The sequence below is a fragment of the Cariama cristata genome, unplaced genomic scaffold (genome assembly GCF_000690535.1).
Source record: "Cariama cristata isolate BGI_N322 unplaced genomic scaffold, ASM69053v1 scaffold45569, whole genome shotgun sequence".
Taxonomy (NCBI): Eukaryota; Metazoa; Chordata; class Aves; order Cariamiformes; family Cariamidae; genus Cariama; species Cariama cristata.
This window is the reverse complement of record NW_009636050.1, coordinates 1-12,786: the sequence shown is the minus strand read 5'-3', so window position 1 is coordinate 12,786 and position 12,786 is coordinate 1. Positions and strand designations below refer to the sequence as shown.

The 12,786-nt window shown below is 42.5% G+C and overlaps 1 protein-coding gene across 1 annotated transcript; it reads right to left on the bottom strand.

Annotated features, from left to right (window-relative positions):
- Positions 1 to 8,252: 8,252 nt before the first annotated feature.
- SLC26A1 (solute carrier family 26 (anion exchanger), member 1) lies at positions 8,253 to 11,737 on the bottom strand. The gene is made up of 2 exons (XM_009707762.1): positions 11,117 to 11,737; positions 8,253 to 9,773 (listed from the first exon to the last, which is right to left on the bottom strand). Exons 1-2 carry the CDS (start codon positions 11,735 to 11,737, stop codon positions 8,253 to 8,255), a joined length of 2,142 nt encoding a protein of 713 aa, XP_009706064.1.
- Positions 11,738 to 12,786: the final 1,049 nt, after the last annotated feature.

Sequence of the window (12,786 nt, the reverse complement as noted above, 5' to 3'; positions counted from 1 at the left end):
GGCGCCTGGCAGCAGGCCGCGCTCCGCTGGCGAGGTGCAGCCGAGGTGAGAGCCGGCTGCCTCTAGCCCTCCTCAAGCAACTTCTTAGTCTCACTTGTGTGACTTGAAGCAATCTCAGGGAGATGATTTTTAAGTGCCTTGTATGCTGGTGAAGTTGCAGACAGGGACTCACGTGCTGGCTGATTTGTATGAAGCACTACAAGGATATAATCTGTGTCAAGACTTGCACTTTCAGATAAGGATGCAGGAAATGGGCTAATAGATACGCAGTGTCTTAGCTAGGACAAAAGTTGTGTCAAGTTCTTGTCCAGGTGGGGTCAGGCTTTTCCCGCTTTGTGCACAGGTGGTTGTACAGTAGCAGGTTCATTCAGTGGGGTCCTTGGAGGTGGGATGAATGTGTGGAGGGGGACAGAGGATGAGAGTATGAGTCTTCCCAGCATAGTTACAGTCAGCACAGAGCTGATTGAGCCATCGGAGGAGACAGACCACAGTAGGCAAAGCATAAACTACGTTAGTTTTTGACTTAACAGTTAATATACAGTCTGCAGTTAGAGCACAAGTCATCTCTCTTTGCCATGTGAAGACATGTGGAAGTATTTTACCAAACCTTGGGGACAATGTTGTTTTATCTTTCTTGTAATACAAATGCTTTAGCACTCAGAATTTGCACGTTACCTAATGGAGGCTTAATGAGAGTCTCTAAGGATGCCCAAACCCAGTAAACTGGGCAGCATTCTAAGTTTCTGACTTGTGGAGGGTGGGGGTGAGATGTCCCTCTGTCTTGCAGCTATTTATCCGTGGAGATGGAGGCAGCAGAAATTTGCCCCAGTGTTATGTTAATTTTGGTGGAATGACTAGCCATCAAAGTCGTGTTAACATGATCATCGCTGTGTGGCCGTGAGCAGGTTAAACTGCTTGCAGCATCAAGCGTAGAAACTTTAAGCCACATACTCCTATGCTTCCTTATGCTTAGGGGTGAGTTGAACATGGCTGAAGAATGTGGAGGCTCTGAGGGTCTAATTCTGCTGCTAACAAGTGTAGCTTCCACAGCAGAGCAAGAGGTGATGTTGCAGGAAGATCAAGCTCATATTTGTCTTACTACAGACCTAGCAAGTCTGACTTCCACTCCAAAGCCTAAAAGACACCAAACTCCCTTATCATTAGTTACTCAGAGACAAGACGACTGCCATTGTATGGCTTCTTCAGGCCGCTGCTGCCTGAGGTTGCTATCTGTTCAGCAGTGACTGCTTGTAATACTTTTCTTTGAGCATGGCAATGAGATGCACCGAAGTTGTGTTCCGCATTGCCAAACTACATGTTTAGCCAGGTAGCCCCTAATAACCTGCAACTCCATTTTGCTTTCAACTCATATTAGACAGTGCTTCTCATGCCAGAGAGGGTCTTGCAGGTAGTATAGGGATTTAGCATAGGCATCTTTGGATACCCACAGGATTTGCTAGTTAATGTTGCAATGTGTTGTTTTTTTTCTGTCCCTCCTTTCCTGAAGCCCTCCTTTACCTCACAGCCGTGCTGACCTATTTGACCTGAGCAAAGACCAAGAGATGAACCTTGCCTACATTTCTTCTGTTCCACATGGTGGCATTGAACAAGTTCGAATTCACTGGTTACTGGAATTAGTTGCCCTCAGGTAAGCAAACAACTCAAGTCAAAATCCGGAAAAATGTGACACATTAAATTGTCCAACAGGTGCTTACTTTGATATTTATCTTAGTATAATTGGAAGTTGGGCATGTCTTTGCTTCCTTAGAAGTCAGTTAAGTGCCAATGGAAGGGAATCAATTTGGAGGTATAAGGTTAAGAAAGAGAGAGCTTGTGTTGAGAAAGATGGCGCTAACCTGCATGCATTACATTCTAACAACAGGTTAAGGAGGAGTTTAAGGTTTCCTTTCATCTGAAGAGTCTTTTGAGTGTGCTTATCAAGTTTTACCAAGACCACCTCAGGTCCTATGCTAGAGTCATTCCATGTCTCCCCTGCTGCCATGTGCTGGCCTCAGCATCTTGATTCCCAGTTGTACCATGACCTTCAGAGAGGCCTCAGGCTAGCAGAAATGGATTTCATAGACCATTGCATTTACAAGGTTCTAGTGCAGCTTTTTTTAACTGGGTGCATACTTTCTAAAACACTGTTTGGCACAACCTTGAAAAGAGAGCCCTAGAGGGGTCTCCAATGGTTCCTTTAAGCAAGGAAGAGTTCTGCTTTGCAGTCAGGGCATCTACACTCAGCGTTATGCAGAGAACTCTTAGCTGGATTCCAGGCAACAGTCATTCCAGCTGTTTTCAAGACTCATACTGGGTGTTACCACTGCCGTTCCTTCAAGTCCAGCAGAGTTTGGTCTTAGTGCAGTAACACCAGCAACTACTTGGTACTGAGAAGAGCTGCTGGGAGAAGCCAGACTTTGAGAGTCAGTTCCTTCCACATCTTGGCTCTCCACATGTGCACCTAGAGCTCCCCCTGGCCGTAGGTCTGCTTTTAATATTCAGGTCCCAGTGTTAACGCTCCCTTTCAAGGTTAGACAAGTCTTTGGCAAAGGCTAGGAATGGGATGGAATAGGGTGATAAGCATTAACTCAGTCCATTCCTTTCCAAAGCATTTCAGGTGACAATGCTGTCCCAAACAAGACTTCTCACCCATCCTGTTGTGTGCTTTGCTAACCATTAGCCATTCTAAGAACAGTGCTTAGGAGCTAGAAGGATGGCTTACTTTTCTGTCCTTTAGGAGACATGATACAGCAAAAAAAGTGCCACAAAGATTAAAACAAGCCTAACTTATTAAGAGGTCCAAATGAAAGCTGCCACTATTTTAGTATTACTTCTATCTTCCTTCCACTTAACTTGGGACTTCAGTGTTGCATACTGAACCCACCTGTGTGCTTCATCAAATGACAGGTAGTGACAACTGAAACAGAGTAACTTTAGTTAATACCAGTTAATATCCTCTTCCAAAAGGATTCGTATACATAATAGCATTTCTAGTTCTAGGGAAATACATGTCAGACCTTAGGAGGACAACGTTGGAATTCCTTGCCTTTCATGTCCCATTTAACTCAGCTTAAGCATACTCATACCAATATGGCCAGTGGAAAGAACCAAATACAGATACCTAGAACCAGCGTGATTGGTCTGTGAGGAAAGACAAACCATAAAAACCCCATCAAAAGTTGCAATAGCTCTTAAAGTTGTGCCTGGCTTAGGCTGTTGCTGAGCTGAGCATATTTACAATCCACATCATTACTTCATCTGCTATCTGAGACACAGAAGGCTGAGAATTTGCCAGTTGTAAGTTTGGGGAAGCAAAAGGGGGAAGGAGAGGTCAGACTCTGGAAATGGGATGTGAGCAGAGGAGTAGTGGATTTCGGAGTGTATGTTAGGAACAGAAGTTTTCTTCCTGGGTATTAGGGTGTGCTTGTGTATTTAGGTTTGTTTGGAAAGGTGTTTGTAGGTCCTGCTCACAGCTGAGTATTGCATCTGTACCCTAGAGCTGCTTCTGTGTGTTAGTCCATCTGTGAATATAGCAGGTAACACAGCTCCTCCCTCCCATCTTTCCCTGTGGAAGTTTCCCAGTAAACACCCTTTTCCTGTGCTGTGACTCCCTCTCTTACTGGGTTGTGGATTTTGTACTCACTGTTGCAGTGACCCAGCTTCAGCAGGGGCAAGGACAATTGTCACTGCGCACCACCGCTGCAGTCCGTATCTTAAATCTCAGAGATTTCTCCTGAGAAACAGATTGGGTCTTTCAGGTTTCTGTAACCAACTGACTTACAGAAAAATCAATGAGTACTTTTGAAAAGACAGTAGCCACATCTGCACTCAGAGAGCAAAGTCCCTCCTGGCAGCCTGTGTCAGCTGTGCCACATGTTGAATTGGGATTTCCAAATGGTTGAGGGAAAGGAATGTGTCTGTCCTGGATTCTGCTCAGCCTTTGTAGGCGGTGAGGCACTGAGTCCTTCAAAGTGGAACTCAGTCCTTGACACAATCAAAATTCTAGGAGCATGGAAACTTAGCAGTCAAACAAGAAGCCCCAGAAAAGCTCTAGTTCCTCGAGGGTAGGATTCTAACCCACAAGCTTCCATATTTAACCCAGCTTTGACATGTAGAAATTAGAAACTTCACTACTGTTTAGAACCAAGCTAAAACTGGTCATTTTGAAAAAAATGTGCATTTGTCAAAGACAAGAAGACATTTAAGTTGTGGGAGGACAGCCAGTGGACTGAGTGGCAGCAACGGTTCAGAAAGGGAGAGAGCATGGAGCCTGCAGACAAACATTAGGATTGAAAGAAGCAACAGAGGCAAGAATGCAAGTCTGAACAGGAGTTCAGTGCTGATGCAGAATTCTGCGCATGTGCAATTCTCTTTCTGAGCCAGTGATTTCCAGAAGGTTGTAAAGAGGTTTTGAGTGAGAACCCTGTAACAGCAAAACTGTGTTATGTCATAGCACTGGTGAGTAGAGAAGACTTCTTGGAAGGTGACGGTAGGTCCTTGACTGAAGAAGAGCGTTTACAGAAAGCAGAGGACCAGGAGATAGCGCCACTGTGGAAGGCTAACAGATACAGGCATTACTTTTCCTCACAGTTGTGTCATCTGAGAAAAGATGCCATAAATGTTCCTCCCAAGAAGCAGATGTGCTCAAATTAAAGGATACCACCTTCCCCTTCTTACTTCTATAATGGTCTTTCTCATTATGTCTTCTAATTCCCCAATGCTGAGTGCATCCCTGTATTTTAACCCTTTTCTAGGACAGCAAACCCACCTTTTATCTTTTTCGTTATTCCAAGTTATCCTGTTATTTCACCGCCCATGAAAGGATACCACAAAACAAACTGTTTTCAAAGAACTGCTAGTTTTATTTTCCAACCAAAATCACACATTTGTCTGTAGGTCATGTGACACAGGAATATTCATGATGACAGGGGAACCCAAGGTATCTTTCATGGACTGGACAGTTCCCTGGTTGTTAGTTACCAGTGCCAAGAAATACAGCCATTTTGACACCTACACCACGCATTCTGGCCATGCTGCACTAGTCAACAGGAGAGTTTGAGGTGAAAATTCCCGACTCTTTGCCCAGCTCCATAGGACCCATGTAGTTCGCAAGTTAAGAACCCTTTCGTATTCTTACGTAGCAGTACTAAAGTTTGTTTGATACATATTTTATACAAGGCAGCACAATGAACAAAAATATAGTCAATCTACATGATGGATATAACTTCTCCTAAAAGGCATATAATGATTTTATTTCAACATTAGTATTAACCTAGTTGGAATTACAAGCCCATCCCCACCTCCTCTCCAAGTCACGGTACCCAATTCCTGGTAGAACAGGAGAGAAGAGAATCAGCAGTTTTTAACGTTTTCAATCTTCATACTCTTAGTCTTCATATAACGCAGTATAGCAAACATAAGCGTGCCAGAAAAAGGCTTGGTTTTTTAGTTACCTTTTGCATACTCCTTAGAAATAATTTACAGTCTCCTAGCATCCCTACATCATAGCACTGAAAGCTGTTTCCATGCTGTGTTTGACATTGTCCAACCCAAGAACTTGATTGTGAGCCAGCTCTACCAATGAAACTGAAACAGAAAATTGTTCTTATGGTTTCTTCTGGTCAATAGTTTCTTCCTAGTAAAAGTATTAAACCTTATCCCCTGTCTTATGCATAGTCAAGTTTCTTTGCTTAGGTATCCTTTGGTGCCATTCTTACAATAAGTGTGATGAAAAAGAGACTTCTGACTCTTAATTTCTCAGCCTGCTGGATAAGACAAGGGCGGCCATTTTTCTCCAGAGACTGTTGCAAGGGTATGACTTTCATTGGAATCTCTTTTTCTTTTTTATTCTCTTTTAAAATGAGAGTCATCTACAGTTAAAGGTATTTTTGCATTTTTTCCTTTATGTTCTAGGCTGGTAGCTTGACCCATAAAAGCTAAATGAAATCTAGATTGCTAGGATGTGTGTTCTTTTGTAGTGAAACAAAATAACAGCTTGCTTTGGCACAACAGCCTAAGAGTGTCTATGCTGATATTATCGGGCAGTAACTCCTGTAAACCCATTTCCTCATGCTAGGGCCCTGGTAGGACCTTAAAAGACATACTCCCTGGTCAAAGAATGGTTACAAACAAAAGCAGTACTTTGTGTCTTGGGCTCTGCCCATTTGCTTTTATGACAGAAAGAAGCTAGTCATACCAAGTCAGCAATTTAAAGAATAATGTAATTAAATTCTTTTATGGCAGGAAAATGCTGCCAATGGTCAATCCTTTAATCTCTTGACAGACATTTCTGTCAGGTTTTACTGCTCTGGCAGTACTAACAGTGTGCAGCTGATAGGCTTTTTTATAATGAGTGCATAAAAATGTCATCATTGAATCACTTACCTAATATTGTGCTATTCTCGATCCCTGTGAAGACTTTTTTATTTTGTCTTTTGGGAATGCACTGCTTTTCCTTTAACAAAATATTTGTTCTTGAGAGCCAGACAGGCTCTGGGACACCTGAAGGACCTCAGTTTGAGTTTCTTTTCATTCAGTGACCTGAAAAGTTGAAATAAGCAAGTCACACGATGTGTTGACCTGACTTTTTTTTTAAAATGGCACAGCAGAGAAATGGCTTCTACATACATGGAACCTACTTCTACAGTCTGCTAATTGTAGGAGGCACAGCTGTGATGATAGAATTTCCTTCCATGCTTGGTGCTGTGTGTGAACCAGCCACGGATAAGGAGAGAAAGATAGGGCAGCTGTTCCATCTTTCGTGCAGGTAATTATAAGCTTGAATATGAGAGAGGCTATTCTGCCAATGCTGTGGGCCAGAACACTGAGTACTAACTGTGTTACAATCAAAACCTAAATATCTATGCTTATTTGTAAAGAGAGCACATGCGTATATAACAACACAACTGAGTCTGGGAGTGTCATTTGACATAAAGCAGAATGAATGGCAGTTAATGAAAACTGTTGTAGAAAGTAACCCAGCCCTGGAAAACATGGTTTAGTGGACCTCAAATCAGAGAATAATATGATAGGAGAAAAAAAAAAAACAACAAACAAATGTCTGTAGTATCTACAAACAGTGGTGGAATTTTTCCAGCATATGGGGATACACAACTTACAAAACATTGCTCCCTTTCCTTCGCCCAGGTATGCTACTGTAAAGCTTCATTAGCATTACATCGAGAAGACCAGCCAGGCAGTTCTGACTGACACATCACTTCCCTTCTAGGCAGATCACAGATTTACTTTCCCACCTCTTTTTTCCTGTTTTTCTTTCCACCGAGGCAGGCAGTTCTAGGAAGAACATGCTGTGCTGCATGACAGTTCTGAGTTTTTATGTTTGATGGTCCTTATGTGTCCCTGAATTGGAGTTGCATCTGCCCACCAGAGGCAACTTATTTTTACAGGATGGTATAGCTGCCTAGGTAGCTGTGCGACTACCAGTGAAATCCATTCATTCTTCTTAATCCTGTTTATCCCCTTACTAGTTACAAAATTGTGCATCAGAGTCATATTTCTTCCAGCATCATTAAGGGTGTCACAACCTTCAGTAACTAATTACCATGAAGGCAATAACACATGTGACTTGAGCAGTAGTTCTTGGAAATGATGGTTTTGAGAGGAACCTGTGATGGATCATGGTTCCTTTTCCTGTGGCAGGTTATGTCGTTAAGCCTATGTAATCAAGGTGGAGAGACATGCTACATTCCACAATATTTTATACATTTTCTTTTTATGCAAATAGTGGGAGTTGTTTAGGAGCACACCTGGAATGGTGGAAGTGGCTGGGCTTTGCAAGCCAGAATTTAAACCGTTATGTGTCCAAGATGCCAGACTGATTGCATTTTCATGGAGATGGTGTATCCCTCTTGAGACAAACCAGCCATTAAGCCACCGGGAGAGTCAGCTGACACTCGGCAGACCTTCCAGCACAACAGTCTCATGATGTATATGTTGGGTCATACATGATCATGGCACAAGGGGGAATTCAATCCCAAACTCCCCTATTGCACATCACCTGCACTTTAAAGTGAAGGTGCAGGTAATAATCCAACCTGGTCCATCCTGGTCCAGGACTGTGTCCCCAGTGGCTATTCTGTGTGGCATCTGACAAACAGCAGAGCTCTTCAGGGGAGAATGGCTTGCAGGCCCATTGCTGTACACAGTCAACAGTGTATCTGATAACTTAATTATCGCAGTCTGTCCCTCCCCATCTGTCACTTTTGTAGTGAATCATCAAGGAAAACACAGGATTAAACTGAGCAATCTGCTGGAAGCTTTTGGTCTTTTGCAAACTGCACAGCATTATGTATACTGTAGAACAGCATTTCCTGCATACTTCCAAAATCTTTCCCAAAGTAACCTCCTCTTTCCAGAGAGTCTATCACTGAGGGATTGCAGCAAGCCAGGAGTACAGAAATGTTTAAGTCCTTGTAGTCTTTCAGGACTTCCTTTAGAGTATTAACTCCAGTGGTGTCCAAAAATGAGATGGAAGAGCAATCTACAACAAGGGCTTGGAAATCAGTTTGCTTAGGAACTAGTTGCAGAGTGTTTTCTCCGATGCCCAGTCCATTAGCAGTTGTGTGATCTCCCTTTTTCAGATGCTGCTTTTCCTTCTTCTCATATTTCTTCCTTCTAGCAGCTTCTAGGTTAGGATCTAAGTTAGTCAATCTGTACAGAGACTTTAGGAAGTAGTTTCTATTTGCATAGTAAAGTGGGGCCTCAAAACGGAATATTTTGACCTTTGGAACAGAACAGAGATTTTCATATTCTAAGTCATCCTCATAAAAGCTTGTGTCTTGGATCTGACCGAGCAGGGCTGTCCGTGGCCGCTGTGTCCGAGCAATGATGCATAACATGGAGAAAACAATGCCAACCAACAGCCCTATTTCTGTGCTGATCAAGGCAGAGGCAGTCATGGTGACGACCCACACAAGTGTGTCCACCTTATTCACATGGTATCGTGCTGGCACATCTCGGAACTTCCTCAGGGCTCCTCGGAGGCTGACAATGATGATACAAGCCAGGACACACTTCTGCAAGGAGTAGAAGAGAGGTGCCAAGAAGAGCAGCACCAGCAAAACCACCATTGCACTAATTACTCCAGAGACTTGAGTCTGGCAGCCTGTAGCTGTTTTGACGAGTGTTTTTGCCAGAGCTGCACTGGTTGCAAAAGAGTGGAAGAAAGAAGGAATGATGTTGCAGAACCCCACAGCAAACATTTCCTGATTGGCTCGGATGGTGTAAGCATATTTCTTCGCACACATTTCAGAAAGGGATACAGTGAAGACAAAGCTGACTATGGCAAGAGGCAAAGCATCTACAGCTACTCGGAGCATTAAGTTGAAATGTGGTACCTTGGGGGGAATAAATCCTGTTGGAATAGCTCCGGAAACACTGGATGCATACACTTCATTTAACTTCCCATAGTGTGACACCAGTGTTGCCACAACAATAACTACCAGCTCTGTGGGAAGAGGAAATTTCAGCTTATGCTTATACCGATCTCCCAGCTCCTTAGCAGTGACCAACACAACGATACAAATGGCACTTGTGATGACATCACAAAGGTTAGCCTGAGAAATGTTCCGGAAAATGTTAATCCAGGTAATAACAAGCATCCCATGCCCTTGGCTGCGTGGGATTTTTATTCCAATCAAATACTTCACTTGAGCTGTTAAAATGGTTAAGGAAGCACCAGTTGCAAAGCCATCTAATACAGACTCAGATAGGTACATGGATACGAAACCCAGACGGAAGATTCCCATTAGAACCTGAGGAGACACAGAAAAAAAGAAAAAAAAAAAAAAAAAAGAGCTTTAAATGATGCTGCAAATAATTAAGTACAGATGGGAAAGAACTAGCTGGAGGTAGATAGCATTTGGCTATTTGAATCTTAAAACAGGAATTATCCTTTGATGTTTCCAGTCTACTTTTAAAACCTGTGATTCCTTTTACTGTTGTGGGATACTACAAACCCAAGAGGTGAATGGGGAGTTTGAGACAGGGTCAATCAAACATTTGTCTGAAATGACTCCACTGAAGTGGCTTGTCCTGTGTTTTAGTTCCCATGCAAAAGGGCAGTGGATCAAAAATTGCTTCTGTTATACCAAAGCCAATTTTCTTTTTTCCTTCCTTAAAGTGAATAAAGATAAAACTTACAGCCATTGCTTTGTAGACAGAACTTGAATGACAACAGCTAAGAGCCCTACTTTAGTGCACTGTTATATTAAACAGCTCTTAATTTTAGGCCTGTGAACAGAAAGGAAACTGGAGCACAGACAGCCTTTGTGGCATGCCTAAGGTCAGAAGTGGCAGAAGAGCTCACAAACTTTCCCAGATCACAGGATACTGTCCTTAACTAGTTGCTTCTTCTTTCTTTGACGGCTTTGGAAAATACAGCTTCACAAGGGCATTTTGTTGTTCATAAATGTGACCTGAAATTTCTTAGTAAACCGGAAGATAGCTAGCCCTTTCTTAATTCAAATATATATACAATTAATAGGTAAGTATGTTCATCATTCTTCCTTGTGGCAGGCAGCACATTAGTAAGTCTGAAAGAGTCCAGCACAGCCATTGTCTGGAAACTAGGTTAGTCAGTCTTTTTCCCCTCTTGTCCTTTCTGCTTCTGAATTATCTTTGGACAGCAGTTTCGTAGAACATTGTACCCACTAGCAAAACATTGAGCAGCACATTCTGAACCTGTGTAGAAGTAGATGAGCGGGTCTGCACCTTTATTAAGTACCTACGGAAACGGAATTATTTCTTCATCGTTGAAGTACACAGCTACGTGGGAATTTCCCTCATGGTAAGATCTGTATTGGATTAATGGTCCCATGAAAGCAGCAAGGCCAAGAGGCAGCAGAGTATCAAAACAATGTTAACGGTCTTCAGAAGACTCTTGTTTTACCTGTGCTTGCTAGTAGCTAAGAAAACTCCCTATCTCATGCTTTCTCTCAGTTGCCTGCAGTTAGGCTTCCTGGAAGAAACACTCCAAGGTCATTCATGTGAACTGATGCTGTATCTGTCATGCAAAGAGAGTCAAACCAAGGCTTAGGCCATGCAAAGAAGCTTTAGGAACTTCATACCTTGCCTCTGGATGTCCGCCACCACTTACCTGGTACACTCCAGCCACAAATGTCAAGGCTGTAGCAATGCCAATAGCATAGCATTCTTTCCCACACTCAGCGTTCATCCCTGCAATTGTAAGGTTGAAGGCAGTTGTGTTGAACTGACTGTCATTCTGCAGAGAGCCATCACCCAAGGCTGGTGGGGCATCATCATTCAAGTCAAACCCAGCCAAGAGAAGTTCTCGGTCCACAACTTGTCCTACCATTAAGCTTATCAAACTGAAAATGCCAACTGAGACATGACGGGATGTGCCCATTAAGAAATAGATGATGTTGGCAAAGAATGATGTGTAAAGACTATAAATGGGCTTCAGACCTGCCAGCAGTGAGTATGCAATTGCTTGGGGCACCAAAATGATCCCAATCACTAGCCCAGATATAACATCCCCCCAAATGTACTCTTTGCACTGGTACTTGGGAAGCCATCGTAAAACAGGAAGGAAGTCCATGACAAAGTTCTTCAGCTTCTTTGGAGTGCAGGAGCAGCTCTTCCTCAGCTTAGCTAGCATGACTTCTTTCCTGTTAATCTTGACATGAGTCTTTCTTTCCATGAGAAAGCAGGAAGAGGTGCTGTTTTCCATCCTGGTAGCCTCAATGGGTCTTTCCATTGTCCCAGTGTTTACTTCCTGTATGTGTTCCTGCAGTGTGAAGAAAATGGTTGTTAGGTTGCAGTTCATGAAGTTTTTTTTCAGCACAGATGTTTAATGATAGAAGTTTGTCACCTGATTGTGCTTTTAAGGAAGCATTGTCCCAACAAGAACACCACCGCAGGGCTCCAGTGACACGTAACACTAAGAAATAAATCTGCAGATTGAGCCCTTTCTTGCATACTCTTGTGTAAGAGTATGTTTGATTGAATACAGTTTGTTTTACTAAAGAAAAATGGAGTTAAATTATTCATTTCTTTATACAACAAATATTTCCATCAGTTCTTCAAAATGCTCCATCATAGAGGTCTCTGTGATCAGAGGCAGCACTTGATAAAATAAACATATGCTAGTGAGGTAAGCTATGGTCTTTCTGATTTTACATCTTGTAGTCATTGATGTGGAACTCATATGTGGTACAGTGATCTGTCACTGCAGCTCTCCTCAATGCATAGGAGAAAAATTTTGCTAGTAGAACCTGTAAAGCAGAGTTTTCTGGAGAGCAACAATTTAGTCTTATGCAAAAATTTGTACACAAACCATTGATGGAATCTTAGAAGCTGCTACGTAACATGAACGTGTTGAACTGTAGGTTGTTTTCATGTGCAGCTGCCATTAATTAGTAAGCATCTCCTCACAAATACCACTTTGGCAACCTATGGGCCATGCTACATCTTAGTATTTTCAGATTGAAATCCATAGTTGCCCTAGCTTTGCTCTCCAGGGAATAAGATTGAACAAATAATTCTGTGGGCAGCAGAACAAACACGTTTCCTATGTTTTTTCCTGTGTGTCAGTTTTCTGATACATAAAGACTGAGAAGATTTGTGTTCTCCAGGTGGATGTGCTTTTGGTGTATCTTGCCACTATGAACACAACTGTTTTCACCAAACTCAATCTCTGCATTTTTACTCAATTGTTAAATTAAGTTGAAATTAGCTTAGTGCATTCGTTTTTGGGGCCAGTTTGTTTAACATCTTCTTTGATGATTTGGATGAGGGGATTGAGTG